The sequence below is a fragment of the Melanotaenia boesemani genome, chromosome 17 (assembly GCF_017639745.1).
Source record: "Melanotaenia boesemani isolate fMelBoe1 chromosome 17, fMelBoe1.pri, whole genome shotgun sequence".
Lineage (NCBI taxonomy): Eukaryota > Metazoa > Chordata > Actinopteri > Atheriniformes > Melanotaeniidae > Melanotaenia > Melanotaenia boesemani.
This window is the reverse complement of record NC_055698.1, coordinates 9,318,180-9,333,643: the sequence shown is the minus strand read 5'-3', so window position 1 is coordinate 9,333,643 and position 15,464 is coordinate 9,318,180. Positions and strand designations below refer to the sequence as shown.

Below are 15,464 nucleotides of genomic sequence, written 5' to 3'. Positions count from 1 at the left end.
TGGCCTCCCCAGCCCCCTCCCCACCTCCAGCCCCAGACCTGGATCCAGACCCGGACCCTGAGCCCAGTCAGCATCTCAGCCACGAGGAGCAGTATGTGAGCGAGGGGGAGTACAGCCAGCCTGAGCCACACTTGGCGCCACCCCACTGCAGGGACGCCGAGACGATCACAGGTACGGCGGGAAAAGTTTTAGCAATGCTTCTTGGTTACACAACTCAAGCATAGTAAAAACGCAACAGCATACGCGACCGCATATATGAAGTGTTATAATTTGAAGAATTGTTGAGGCCTGTCAGAATGGAAAAGAATGCACAGTTGTGATGGATGGTGGCTGTCAGTGGCCAAAATTCTTGCAGACATGTTTTGATCAGTTAGTGGAACCAGTGTCCTCAGGTGCACTAGATGTAACCAGTGTTGGGCATGTTATTAAAAAAAAAAGAAAATAATTTATTATAGTTACTAGTTACTATATCCCAAAAAGTAACAGAGTTACAGAACCATGGTAATATCTACTCAGGAAAGTAATTATTTTATAATGTTAAGAAATGTTCCCCTTTTAAAAGAACTGTAAATTCATCTGCATTTTCATTCATTCACAATAAAACTGAATAAACTACTAATAGAAAAATCATCAACACTAATCTCAGGCTGCTTGGATGCTGCTTGGATGTTGTGGCTCCATCTCCTTCTCAGGAGAGCTTCTCGTATTCTAACTGCTTACAGACATGAAGAAACTCTTAGTTTCTGGTGATAATGAACATTTCTCATAACGTTCTTATCTTTTATCTCTGTGAGGGAAAAGTGATGTCTGTGATTTCAGTCTAAAAACTCTTCCTTTGTTTTCTGTGGACTCATCGTTGCTGCGTGTGTCTCTGGTTGTTAATGTGTTGACCAAGTCTGCCATAACATTTTACCCTTCCTCAGTCAATCATCATCACACGTGCGGTTGTTTCTTCCCCTAAACCAGATGAAGACATCTTCTTTGTACTGAATTATAGTAACATATCACGTTAGTAACCGTAATAGTGTTATAACAATAGATATTTTAACACCATGGTTTCCATCACTGCAGGTGACTACTTTAAAATCATTTACATATTTACTGTCTTCTTCTTTGTACCTTGTAAGCTGTACTTATCCCAAACAGCGCATTATCACCCATCAAACAAAGTTGTTACTGCAGTTTTAAAACTCAACTCCGGTCCTCGTGAGCTACTTTCCTACAGGTTTTGGATTTCACCCTGATTCAACACACCTGACTCAAATCACTGGGTCATTAACAGGCTTGTGCAGAGGTGTGTTGTAGTAGGAGACATCTAAAACCTGCAGGACAGTAGCTCACGAGGACTGGAGTTGGAGATCCCTGGCTCAGAGGTTCTCATGTCACACAGAGTTGTTTGTCCATTCAGAGACACCGTAGTAAAAATGGTGCCCCACTGATGGCAGCTGCCATGTAAGTTGACACAAGGCAAGTAGATAATAATGGTCCATTTTAAGATGATAAAAACAAAACGGTTATTTTAGTAAAGCCATTAAAAACAAATAAAAACTGTTTAAATGATGTATCAAATTTATTTATCATTGACCTTTTGATTCTGTAAATTTGCACCTTTAAAGCACCACTGCCCGTCAGCTGAACTCAGTCTGCAGCTTAATAGTTCCAATTAAAAAAATAAATTGTCAAATTTATGGACAGAGGTTCAGAAAAATGTACAACCAGTGTAACCACATATCTAAATTTAGAAGGATTCACCTCAACAGTCCAAGTAGCAAAACCAGAAATTAAACTCAAATCTAATCTGCCAATTGTAAAAGTATAATAGGTATTGTATCATTTAATAAAAAGCCTTCAGAGGTCTCAGTAGGAATGTTTACCTTATAAATATTGCCATTCCCTGCTCTTGGCCCATCCCTCTCTTCTCTTTGTGATGAACAGATGTGTGCAACAGCACTGACTTACCAGAGTTTGAGATCATCAGTCTTCTGGAGGAGCAGCTGCCGGTGTACCGGCTGCGGGCGGATACCGTCTACGGCTACGACAACGATGACTGGCTCCACACTCCACTCGTCTCATCGGACGCCAGGCTCGACCTGACTACTGAGCAGATCGAAGAGACACTCAAATACTTCTGTAAGTCTGACAGACACACACACACTTCACCATAGTGGTGTGTTTATGTAGTTTTGTATTTAGTGGTATGGGGAAAAGTGAATGACTTCGTGGATTTATAGTGACAGTATAATGCAGTAAGAAAACAATGTATAAAAGAAAACTTAAAGCATGATGAACAGCCAAAGAACTATCTGGAAAATAGACACAGTAAAATGGTGTTTCCTATATCTTAATTAGTCTGTTTGGACTCTTTAGTGTTACATTCATATGTGTAACTTAGAATCAGGCTCAATAAACAGGATGTAAATCTCAGCAACTTTAAAATGAGCACTGCTGAATTAATGTAATACTTTATTCATCACAATTAGGAAATTAGGCTCTGCATTTTACCCACCTCTACAGCTACACTCAAATTTTAAACTTGATCTAATAAAAAACACTCAGGACAGAAAAAAGTTAACTTTTTAAATGTCTTTATGAAGACTGTTTCATTCAGTAGAGTCCCTCTAAAAGCTCAGATTTCAGATAACAGTTTGACGTTAATTAAACCAACATTTATTAGACCGGTTTTAGGCTGTAATACGCCTCAGATGGGTAGATTCGGCTTGTTCAGCTGTGTGTGTTCCCGCGATGCTCATTAGGGGTTCGGCTTAACATTGTAGCAGGAGTAAAACACTCCGTCTGCTCCTTGCTGAAAAGTGAGTTTTTACATCTTCACCTCTTTGGAAGAGTTTCAAAATGTTCATATTTCTTCCTAATTTTCAGGTGATTGGCGTGTTTTCTTGTAGCATGCACTCTGCTTACCCATGTGTGTGCACGTCAGGGTGGAGCTCCACTGTGCGAGGCTATGACATGCTGTCACATAAATCTGATAAATAACAACAGACTGTTTAGTTTTCCAATACAAAAGCTAAACATTTAGCTGTTTGTAGAGGACGGAACCAACACTGACTTCTGTTGTGACTTGATGGTGAATAGAAAATGAGATAAAAACAAATTAACTTGACTTTCAAGGAGAGTTGGTGGGTGTTGTTGGGGTGTCTCCTCAATATAACAGCAGTGGAAACTGTGATTTAAGCTTTGTGACATGGTGCATTATTCTGCTGGAAGTAGCATCAGATGATGCTACACTGTGGTCATAAAAGGATGGACATGTTCAGCAACAATACTCGAGTAGGCTGTTGTGTTTAAATTATGCTCAGTTGGTACAATGTGCCCAGGGTGCCAATATACCACCAACCATTGATACAAGGCAGGATGGATCCATGCTTCTATGTTGTTGGTGTCAAATTCTGACTTTACCATCTGAATGTTGCAGCTGAAGTAGAAACCTATTCCAGGTAACATTTATCCAATCATCTGTTATCTGATTTTGGCGAGCTTGTATAAATTGTATCCTCAGTTTTCTGTTCTTAGCAGACAGGAGTGATACTCTGCTGCTGTAACCCACCTGCTTCAAGGTTGGACATGTTGTGTGTTCAGAGATGCTGTTCTGTTACCTTGTTTGGAACCAGTGGTTGTTACAGTAACTGTTCCCTTCCAGTTATCTCCAGCCAGTCTGCCCATTGGTCCAGACAACTGCTGCTCACTGGGTATTTTCTCTTTTTCAGACCATTCCTTGTAAACCCTAGAGATGGCTGTGTGTGAAAATCTCAGTAGATCAGCAGCTTCTGAAATACTCAGACCAACAACCATGCCACGTTCAAAGTGACTTAAATCCTCTTTTCATCTTCATTCTGATGCTCAGTTTGAACTTCAGCAAGTCATTTTGACCAACATGACTAAATGTATTTAATAGCTGCCATGTGATTGGCTGATAAACAATTTGTGTTAACAAGCAATTCACCCAGTCTACCTGATAGAGTGGCTGGTAAGTGTATTTATTGTTTGCATCTTGAGAATGAACTCTTCTTCTTAGTGGCCGACAATAAGATAGATATTAATCATTCTGCTTGGGCACCAGTCTAATTATTTTGCCTCTTCTTGTGTCACATCAACACTGACTAACATGCTGGCTACACAGAAGATGAGCAGCTCATATTACTGGTGGATATGATGACATGTATCAGTGTGTCAATCTGTCTTCTTTTTAAAATATGTTTCATTTTGACATTTTGCATGATCTGTTTTCTGTTTTCTTAAAACTGCTGCATGCTCTTTCCACAAGATGGTGCTCACATTTATGCTGACTTTACTTGGGGTGATACTCCACTCTGAAAGTTTAATTCATTCAGACACAACTTTAGCTTCTCTCAAACTTTTGCAATGAAACAGGAACATGTTCATTCTTCATTTGCATTAGATCCAAGTAGTTCAGACTAATGAGTGATGTGTGTATTCAGGGGGAGAACATGAAAATTATACTTGAACTATTTCAATGTCTGTTTAAAGTGCTTTGAAATGACATATGTTGTGGATCAGGGCTTTATAAATAAACTAAACGTGTCCTAGCTTTGATTCAAACCTTTTGTTTTTAATCTGAAAACACTAACCTACAAGGTTTTGAACTGTGTGCTGACAATAAGCTGGATGGTTGCCTTTCTCTTTGGGATGATGAATTTGCACCAGTTTTTTGAAAAAAGGAAAGATTTGCAAGAATGCTTTTGTACAGTGGAATTGAACTTGTATTTGTGGATAGAGCGGCATGCTTTTTTTCTTTTAAGCCCATACAGAGCTGTGCCTGTTTTTTAGTGCAGCCTGGGGGCCTGAAGCCACTCAATATGTGTTTTCAGCCCAGTCCATTTCACACATGAATTTGTTCCTGACAAAATCCACCAATCTTTTCATAAAGTAAGCTGCTGCACATGATAAAATTCATGGATTTAAAGAATGAAGCAAAATATATTGTTGTAAAACAAAAAATAAAAATAAAAAAAAATCTGCAAAATTATTTCACTCAAGTGGATTACGATGGTGGAGCTTGATCCTAAAGTTTAGACGCTGGTGGTTGATGATACGCAGACTTCTGATAAATTAGAAAGAGGTTTTGTGTGATAGTCCATCTGCAGTGAAAGTGACAGAATAGAAGTGAGTTTTAAAATACAGGTATTTGGGCTAACTGCTGTTAGCTTGACAGAGTGAGAAAATAGAGATGACATAGCGACAGCGGAAAAGCTTGAACACTGTGGAAGATTAGACAGATTTGACGAATCAGATCTTCCCTTTTTTAACTTGTCAACATCATTATAAGTAATGTTTGAGAAATTTTGGGATCAGGGGTCATTTTAAGTTTCAACATCACACTTTAAACTACAGAAAGAATAAGTAAGTCAGTAATATGTTTGAGGTCTAGAGTAGGACTGTATGTGCAGATCAATGGTGAAGGATGAAAGTTCTTCTTAATATGCATACTTGTCTGTACTTTACATTTTTCTTTGCATTTGTCAGAGTTTCGTTTGTGTATGGATGAGGGTTACCATGGCAAAGGCTAGAAGCTTATCAATCAGCAGCAGCCTTGTTTGAAGTGGAACAGAAAGGAAGTGAGATGTTCAGAGAAAGGTGCAAAGGAGAGAAGTGGGAGTTTTGCTTGTGTCCACACTGCAGCCCAACTCTAGTGAATGACTCTCTTCTATTTCCATGCTTTCCTCTCCAATAACGATCCAACTCCACTTTGGGTTTCAGATCAGTAGCTGTAGAGGATTTCTAAAACGGATGCACGCTCACGGTCATCCGGCCGCCCCCTTCATGTTCACTCTCAGCAGCGTCCATGTGGGTGGACGGTTATTCAGCCTCTGAGCCTGTTATACAGAAGCTGAGCAGTTGGACTGAGAGATAGTAAAGTGAATGGATCAGTGTTTGGGCTCGTGGTCATCTGTCCACGATCAACGTGAATCAGATGGAAGACATGGACAGCAAGAGTGTGATGAAGGGACTAGTGAGGGATGAGTGTGAACTGGAGGACTGGTACTGTAAGGAAGACAAGAAAGGTGAGGTACATGTACAGAAAATGGAAAATGGTGGTTTCTTTGTGTTTTTGTTTCTTCCTTATACTGTTATTTGATTTATGTGCATAATAGCTGCCATACTTCTTTCACAGTTTGTGTAATCATATTCAACAGTTCACAGATTGTTTTTCTATTTTATGTTCTTCAGTAAATAATCCCAGTAGTCTTTTTTTTATTTTTAGCATGTTTTTGAGCTTGTTTTCTTAATTAAAGGAATTTCTTACTTGAAAGCTTTGAATTTGCTCTGTTGTGACAGATCCCCCTGATTAACAGTGTTTATTGTTATGGTCACATTAGAGATGGATCGTAGTTTTAAAGTTTCTGACTACCTTTTTTTGTTAAAGAATGTGCCATCTGAGGCTAAATCATTCGGGGCTGATTTTAATACAAACAGCAACACAGAGGATAGCTGTCACGCATTCAATAATTTCGCAAAAAAAGTGATCGATAAGAGCTCTGAAGTCAATAAGCGCTGCGGCCTGAGGGTAACAGAGCCAACCGCTGTGCGCCATGGAAAACAACACTTCACCCCTAACTCTGCGCCACTTATTCAAATTCTAGCATTATATCACAGCTGATGGAGGTGTTACATCCTATACGTCCATCCATCCCAGCTAGTGTAGTTACATAAAGAGGCTGCACCACTGTTCACACTGTAATTGCGTGCTTTTGTATTTCCTCAGTGCTATGTGCAGAAAGAGTGGGCCAGATGACGAAGACCTACAATGACATTGATGCTGTCACAAGATTGTTGGAGGAGGTGAGATAAGAGTCTATTTTTGTCTTTTCTGTCAGTGTGATTTAAAGCAGCACTAGAGCTTCTTTTTTAATTAAAGCCCTTCTTGAGCATGCAGCTCTCTAGATTTACCCAAAAACACAAATAGCATGGTGTATTCAACTTTCACTCTTTCCAACAGAAAGAGAGAGATCTGGAGTTGGCTGCAAAGATTGGCCAGTCGCTTCTCAAAAAGAACCGAACTCTGACCGAGCAGAATGACTATTTGGAGGAGCAAGTGGGGCAAATCGCAGAGGAGGTCTTCACCTTTACACTTACTGACTCAACAGAAGTGTTTTTGGTGCCAGAACTGAATTACTGAGCAGTACTTTTCCTCTTCCAGGTGGCCCAGCTTCACCACGAGCTGAACCTGAAGGACGAGCTGCTGCAGTTTTACACCAGTGCTGTTGAGGAGAGTGAGGATGAGTCCACCAGCTCCCCGTTAGCTCCTTTTTTTCTTTGCTTTTTAATGTCACTCCTTGATAAATACTTTAATTTACTATTTTCAGGCAAAAGAAGTTGATAACTAGCTCCGTACAGGCAGCTGTCAATGTGTTGGAGTTTCATGCTCACTCAGTGTTTATTTTTCTAAAAGGGGTAAGAAGAGTAAAGCAGAAGCAGCTACAGGAGTCTTTGTGAGCAACACACTTCAGAGGAAACTCAAAGAGCTGGAGGAGGAGAACCTCTCCCTCCGCTCGGAGGTAAAACACACAGTAAAGGCAGTGTGCATGCGATAAGTATGTGATAAACCGAAGCTGTTCTGGAAATATAGTTTTATCGTGGGTACCTGTGCAGGCTAACCATCTGAAGACAGAGACCGAAACGTATGAAGAAAAAGAGCAGCAGCTTGTCAATGACTGCGTTAAAGAACTCAGTAAGTTTTGTTGTTAGTTTTTTTATTTTTGTCTTGTTTACATTTTTTCTTGAAGTAACTTTTAAATGAAGATGTGTAATTTTTGTCTCGTTTGCTTTGCCACAAGAGAAAATACAACAAAATGAAGCAGCAGGTTAGAAAATACAAGTAATCCTGAAACATTGAAAAGTTTCACAAAATACAACAGAATGCAAAAAAACTTTTTTTGTGTGCACAACTTTAGATGAATATGCATGGATTGTACATGTACACACAAGTCCTACTTAAAAGCTCTGTTAATCTATAATTAACAACATTTCAGAAAACACAACAATGAAATTAAAACAAAGCAACAGAAAACACCTAAATAAAAAGTAACATTTCAAAAAATTAAATAAAACTTAAATCAACAAGATCTAGAGAAGCAAACATGTGTCTCCATGCAGAAATTATATTTGTTTTTTCTTTTTTTGGTATTTTGTTTAATGCTCTTCTTCCTAGTTGCCCTCTGGGCTAACATATTATTCTCTCGTGTTTTTTGTCTTTTCCTCTTCTGAATGAACATTTCTCTCAGGGTTATCCAGCCTGCAGATCTCTGCCATCGCGGAGGAGCTGGCTCGGAAGACAGAGGATGCCTCCCGGCAGCAAGAGGAGATCACACACCTCCTCTCTCAGATTGTAGACCTCCAAAAAAAGGCCAAATCTGTGAGTGCAGACATGCAGCTTTGGATGTTATTTGTTCCATATTCTGGTGCTGATAAGTTTGCTAAGCCAAAGCTGTAAATGTGTGTCCAGTATGCAGTAGAAAATGAGGAGCTTTCTCAACATCTGATGGCAGCTAAAGATGCCCAAAGGCAGCTTACAGCAGAGGTAAGTTTCCAGACTTACCATTCATTGTTTGTTTATTGTAAATAAACAGTTTGTAATGTGTAACTGTGATGTCTGCCATGCAACAGCTGCAGGAGTTAGAGGAGAAGTACTCAGAGTGTATAGAGATGCTGCATGAAGCTCAGGAGGAGCTGAAGAACCTGAGGAACAGAAACTACCCTGCAGGAACGCCCCGCCGCTACCACCCGCTGGGACTGTACCCAATGGTGAGGGAGAGCGCGTGTGTGTGTCTTTGAGTGTGTACATTACAATCTTCCTTTCTTTAAGAGCTATCGTGTTGCAGGATTCTCTGGCAGCTGAGATTGAGGGAACGATGAGGAAGGAATTGAGTCTGGATGACCCAGAGTGTGAAGAACAGAAGTATGTTTCTGTAAGGTCACACACCCACATAGCAGAGCGTACACAGTACAAGCTAACACGGCTTTGTTTGCAGGAGCCATAGGAAGCGTGTGTTTGAGACAGTGAAGAGTGTTAACCAGACTGTCCGTCAGCGCTCACTGACTCCCACCAGCGCCAACATTCCGGGTTCCAACCAGTCCCTGTCAGCTCGGACATCACCTCAGTCCAGCGGCCTCTCCACACCCCTCTCCACTATATATGGTGACATCAGTGGAGACAGTGTTGCCCTTGACAACCGAACACAGAGCATCCTAATGGAGACAGCATCCAATCAGGACAGGTAAGGAGGGGCAGAAATAATGCAGTTTATTTGTTAGAGAAGAAGTAAAGTAGAACATGTCTCATTCCACTTTCACTCCATAAACAGCTCAGAGTACAGAGAGAAGAAGGCGAGTGGGGCCGAGGACCTGCGGCTGGCCCTGCGCCGCCTGTCTCTGCGTCGACAAAACAACCTGAGCGAGAGGCGCTTTTTTGAGGAGGATAGAGAGAGGCGACGCACAGGACACAGCGGGCTGCAGGACGCCCTTGGGCAGGAGAGCATGCTGACCCCTTCTGACAGCATCATGTCCCTCGGGAACCTTCACCTGTGGGCCTCTCGGGGGCCCTACCTCCCTGACAAACTACAGATCGTCAAACCACTCGAAGGTGAGGGAGAAAGAGAGCGCGGGACCGTCTGCAAAGTGGGATGGAGCTGGGAAGGCGAGCGGCACCGAGGGGTCGGGACAAAGAAAGGAAGCAAGCGGGGATGGGGGTCCGATGGGGAGCGGAGGCGGCGAATGCTCGAAGGGGACAGGGAGAAAGGATGGGGGTGGGCTAGGAAGACAGGAGCTGGGCTAGAGAGGGAGAGAGGAAGAAGGTGGGCCAGAGACCGGGCTGGAAGCAGGAAGAGGAAGGGTGCGAGGGAAAGAAAGGAGAGGCCTCTGTCGCTGATGCTCTTCAACTCCTTCTGGTCTCTGATGCACCATCACAAGTCAGGCAGTTATTACAAAGACACACAACCCAGAGGATGGTTGTAAATACACACACACAATATAACAGAGGAAGAAAGAGGGGGACAGTGTTTTGTTCATGCATCTACGTCATATGCTGCTTTTAATTAACTTCTTGTGTCCTGTGACAGAGACATTATCCCCCAAAATGTGTGTTTAGTCTTGTGCAGGTGTTTTGCTTTGACAGCGAATGTTGCGAAATTTAACTCCATAAAAACTTCCAGCAGCATTTTATCACCTCACATGTCATTGATTATTAACCTTAGAGATCAGATCCAGACCTGCACTGCCCTCTGCTGGTAGTAACTCACATTTCATTTAAAAACTTAGCAACAATTTTACCCTGTGAAGCTCAGCTGCTTTTCTGTTGCATTTTGTTGTTACATTCTTAATTAAAATGCATACATTTATTTTTTTTCTTCTATTATTATTTATGTATGAGTTCTTCTGTGATGTCATGCTTTTTCATTTTTCCATCTTCACTCTGACATGTCTTTTCTCTTTGTTAACATCTGTTAATAATGCTTGTGTCTAACTAATAAAACATTTTCTCATTCTGCTTTATTCTTCCATTTCATTTCATTTTATTTGTGTGGTTTTCTCCTTCTTTCCATCTTTTTTGATTGTCTATTCATCTTTGTCATCTTATTACTATCATCCTTCTCATGATTAATCTTTTCCTTGATTAAGACATTGGAAATATTAACATTAAACACGTTCCTTTATTGGTTATTTGTGAGTTTTTTGTTATATAATCCATGGTGTTGAAGTGCCAAATACTCTAACAGCTTGTTTTTTGCAAAAACAAATAACTAATACTTTTAATATAGATGAGAAATGTTATATGCTGACAAATTTTTTAACCCTATACATTCAAACCATGACACACTGCAGTGTTAACAAGGATTTTAAGGAAATTCAAATGATTTCTGCAAAATCTTTTTGTATATGTGTGTTTGAAGGCTCTGCCACCCTTCACCACTGGCAGCAGTTAGCGCAGCCTCACCTTGGAGTGATCCTGGATGCCAGGCCAGGAGTCGTGCCAAAGGGCTACAGGCCCCTCGAACTAGAGCTGGAGCAGGTCTGTGTGTCTGAGTGAGAGAGATTTTGGGAGTTTGTCTGTTGAAGATTAATGTATTATGTTATTAAAGAGCTCTTTATCTTTGAGTATGTGCAAATAGCAAAACCCACACCTGGTCCACATCTGCTGTTTTGTTTGGCCCATATTTGGTCTTGACTTATGACGTTGACTCCATATGAGTCTGGCTGCCAAAACTCAGCCACATAAACACTGCATGTGGTCCACAAGGAAATTCCTCTAATCTATGTCCAGGCAGGTTCCTCCTCTGGCCAACACCACACTAACTGTAATCCACATCCAAACCAACAACTGACACTTGGATCACTTTTAGCCCGCAAGACATTTGCCAGTGCCGTAACTCAGCCATAGGTGCTAAAAGTAGCCCGGGTTAGGCCCAATCCTGTCTGCTATTTAGGTGCTGATTCTCATCTCAGCAGCAGAGAGGGAGGCTGGGAGAGCATTAAGCAATTTTTTAACAAAACTACTCAAATTTAAGTTATCTGTGAGATTTGATGGATATTAATACTCCTGATATTAATGCTACTCCTATGAAGTGTTAAAAAATGCTGATTTTTATGTCCTCTCTGCAGGTGTATCCATGGGGTGGCTTTGAGGACGATGAACCTGGCGAGCAATACTTTCAGAATCTGCCCACCTCCTCAGCTTCTGCCTCACCCGCCGTGCTCTCATCCAGCACAGGTGATGCCAACCTTGTGCAGCCTCCAACAAACCATGCTCCACCCTCTCCGCCATCTCCATCTCCTTCTCCACATCTCAGCAACACTGACGCTCTGGGTGAGGATATAAAGCGCATTTACGGTTACACTTGGACATATTTATCCTAGAGCAAATACACAGCCTCAAGAATAAAATCAGAGTTCAGTCTGTATGAGAATTACAGCATATCTGGTACTCCTGTTGCTTGTTGACACAAATAGACAAATAGACACAAATGGACACAAAAGGGGGAATGCTGAACAATGCAAAAGGATCTCAACCTGATTGGGCTGCATTTTACACGATGAAGACAAGACTTAAGGCACAAAGACAGCAACTAAAGAATCATGGAGCCAAAGCCTGGCAAAGGATCAGAGAGGGACAAGAGACTGATGATTTATTGATGGCCGTGTTCACTTGTCCAGTCACAATAAAATCCTTAAAGCAGAGGGTTTCACTATACATATTTCTGCAATTCCTAAATCCATCCTGCATGTGAAAATGGAAGCTGAGATTCCTTTAAGCCCATATTCATTATATATTTGGTAAACAGCTGAAGAAACAAACGCTGTGTTCCTACAGTTAACTGTGCAGCTGAAGACTTTCACATTGCTCCAGTTGTATAAAACGCCTGAATAGTGTCATGGAGCTTGAAATTGACTGTGTCTGTGTTTGTGCTACTTTTAGCTGCATACTACCCAGGCAAATGCATGGCCCACACCAGCTCTACTTACACCTTTACAACCTGTCGGATCCTGCACCCAACAGACGAGCAGACACGGGTTACGCCAAGGTAAGATGCTGTCTCTGCTGCTGCTTGAAAATATATAGCCCTTTCCAACAACCTGCATGTGCTCAAAGTGCTTTACAAAAGATAAAACATCACTTCAAAATACTACATCAAAGCAGTTACACTAGCAAATACAGAAATATAAATGAGTAAAATACAAACAGAATAAAACTTAATAAGATAAAAGTGTTGTCACACTACTTGGTATTAAGACATAATAAATAAATAAGTTTTAAGTGTTGACTTAAAAAGTACCAGGGGTCTGAGACACCACGAAGATCAGGGGGGACTATTCCAGAGCCTGAGAGCAACAGCTAAAAAATCTTGGTCACCCCAGTGTTTACATTTAGATCTGGGTATGTTGGGTAAGATGACCTGAAGGCTCTGCCATACTCACAAACGGTTAAAATCTCAGATAAATAAGATGATCCAAGGCCATTGAGAGGTTTATAAAATAAAATTAAAGGTTTTAATCAATACTGAATTTAACTGGAAGCGAGTGGAGACAAAAGAAGACAGGTGTTCTTGTCAGGTTGTGCTTCTTAAAAGCCTGGCAGCCACATTTCGCACAAGCTGAATGGCTGAGGCAAGACTTGGGTACGTACAGGGCGTTACAGTTATCAAGTATGGAACTGATAAAACATGGCTGGCTGCCTGAAGATTGTGACGACTTAGAAAAGGTTTAGCTTTGGCCGGCAAATGTAAATATTAAGAACTACTCTTAGCCACATTCCCAGTAACTTAAAGCTCGCTCCCAGATTTCTGACAGTGGAACTGGCCGTTAGGGATAGGCAGCTAAAACCAGCCATCATCTATAAAACATGATGTGTTTAAAAGATGTTTTTCTTTATTTATTTGATCCACCAGAATTCATTCAAATTCAACTACTGAAAGTTGCCTTTCTGCTAAAACTTGCATATGTCCTACTACAAACTAATGATGACATATCTTTTGCCTTCATGAGAATGCATATTATCATCTGCACTGGTTGGTGGATTCTTATAAATAGCTAATATGTACAAACACAGCATTAAACATTGTATTAAACACAGTTCAGACCCATCCTGTATCTTAATGTAATTATGCTGCTGAGATATTGTTGTAGAGGCATAAATGTCCTAAATAAGCACTAACTCTAATTTAAACTGATCTTTACAGGCTACGCTGAGGAGGGAACATTTCCACACAAGAATTTTTAGTGTAGTTTCTGCTAATAAAAGCTGTTAAAAAATACATGCCGGTGATTGTGGTTCAAACATCCTCTGTGCACACAAATTTGCAGTTTCGTTTTCTCATAAAACTGCAATTGACGTTGTTAAAATGAGCCAGAAATATATTAATTTTCTCTTTTTTGTTTTACTCCTTCCAGTCTAAACCCAGTTCCTGCATCATCTTCCTGTGTGATGACCAGCACTCTGCTGGGTACTCCTGCTGCTACTCCCTGCACACCCCGCAGGCTCAGCCTCAGGCCCTCTGAGTCCTCAACAAACCTCAGGCAAGGCATCACATATGCTAACACTGTTGGCTGATATCTTAAATGAAAACTTATTCTTGCTAAAGGAATGAATGAGTTTATTGAGTTCACTGCTAATTTCTTTTTTATGTAAGCGAAGCAACGTTATGCACAAGAATAAATAGATATAAAATTGCATCAAAGATAAATCTTTTTAGCTTATTGTTGACTCTTTACTGTGCAGAGATGCAACACGCACCACCAGCACCTCCCTGGGGTTAGTGCGCCTCCTCCAGGAAAGAGGGATCTCAGCAGCCATGTATCACCAGAGCTTGGAGAACAGTCAGGCCAGCGGAGGAGTCCTGCTCAGCACTTCCATCGCCCCAAACCGAGCACCTAACCCTGACCCTATGCGCCCGTCTACCCCTCCAAACTCCCCCACAAAGCTTGGTGCCTCAGCTGTGCCAAGCTCCTCAGGCTTCGATTTCAAGAGCCCATCTTATGACAACTTCCTGGCCTCCAAACCAGCGCGTTCCATTCTGAAGGAAGTTACTGGGGGCATGAGAGGCAGACAAAGAGGGAGGGACTGCGAAAGCCAAACAGATGTTAGTGTGACCGTCCACAATCTCAACCTGCTGGACAAGGTGAAGAGGCTGGGTGTTGCTGGAGCTTCAGGGGGCAGGGCAGTGAGTCCAGGTCCCATCTTAGCCCCTCTGGGTGGACTGCGCAGGTCCGGCTCCCCTTTTGGACCAGATGGAATGAGGAGGAACCGGAGTTATCCAGGCATGGTTGGAGCCAGCATGGCCATGAAAGCCCCGGGGCCGCAGGAGTAGTCCGGTCTGCCACTAGCTATGATGGCAACAAAGAAGGGACCTGGCTGCTAAGCAGTCATCTGAAGCTCAAACATGGATTAACAATGTTAGTACTAACCAACTATAATATGGCCCTACTAGCTTTCACTCATTTCTGCTATTCAAGATGTACACTAACCACTTTAGTGCTTGAGTAAAATAAATAAATTAAGTTAGGGGGGAAAAAAAAAACTTAATGGATTAGTTCACCCAAAACTGAGAAATATATATTTCTGGTACAAATTATAATCTTTAATTCTGTTTTTATGTGCCCAGGTTTTAAAAATGACATTTTAATATGAATAGATTAATTAAAAATTTTTCAAAAAAGTGTTGCCATTAATTTTGGCAGACATACCAGGTCTTTGCACAAAAATTCTGTAGCTGATTATCTTACTTGTAGGCCAGATTTTTTTTGGATTATATGTTTTTTTCCTCAAAGCCCTACCAAAAATATGCTAATAAACCACAGCGGTAATTTGACAATTAGTTATTTTTGGCATGCTAACACCCTAAAGTGCTATTTTAAGCATATTAGCATGCTAATGTTAACATCTAGCCCAAAGCTAGCTTGCAGTACAAGTGTAGCCTCTCAATCAAATCGTTTTTAAA

At 41.2% G+C, this 15,464-nt stretch overlaps 1 protein-coding gene across 2 annotated transcripts; it reads left to right on the top strand.

Annotated features, from left to right (window-relative positions):
* On the top strand, positions 1–15,033 carry LOC121656319 (trafficking kinesin-binding protein 1-like). 2 transcript variants are annotated; one of them, XM_042011385.1, is made up of 18 exons: positions 1–171; positions 1,936–2,130; positions 6,740–6,816; positions 6,974–7,090; positions 7,175–7,272; positions 7,427–7,532; positions 7,627–7,705; positions 8,259–8,389; positions 8,480–8,554; positions 8,641–8,778; positions 8,856–8,932; positions 9,006–9,251; positions 9,339–9,616; positions 10,923–11,041; positions 11,632–11,836; positions 12,446–12,551; positions 13,918–14,043; positions 14,246–15,033. In XM_042011385.1, exons 3-18 carry the CDS (start codon positions 6,766–6,768, stop codon positions 14,832–14,834), a joined length of 2,541 nt encoding a protein of 846 aa, XP_041867319.1. In that variant the 5' UTR covers positions 1–171; positions 1,936–2,130; positions 6,740–6,765; the 3' UTR covers positions 14,835–15,033. The 2 variants fall into 2 exon arrangements, with proteins under 2 accessions (XP_041867319.1, XP_041867320.1); XM_042011386.1 differs by lacking the exons at positions 1–171; positions 1,936–2,130 and adding an exon at positions 5,702–6,038.
* The last annotated feature ends 431 nt before the right edge of the window (positions 15,034–15,464 follow it).

Coding starts and splice junctions, on each gene's coding strand:
- LOC121656319 (XM_042011386.1), top strand. CDS start 5,948: ATGGAAGACATGGACAGCAAGAGTGTGATGAAGGGACTAGTGAGGGAT. Junction 9,252..9,338: donor ACAGCATCCAATCAGGACAG/GTAAGGAGGGGC, acceptor CTCCATAAACAG/CTCAGAGTACAGAGAGAAGA. Junction 14,044..14,245: donor GAGTCCTCAACAAACCTCAG/GCAAGGCATCAC, acceptor TTTACTGTGCAG/AGATGCAACACGCACCACCA.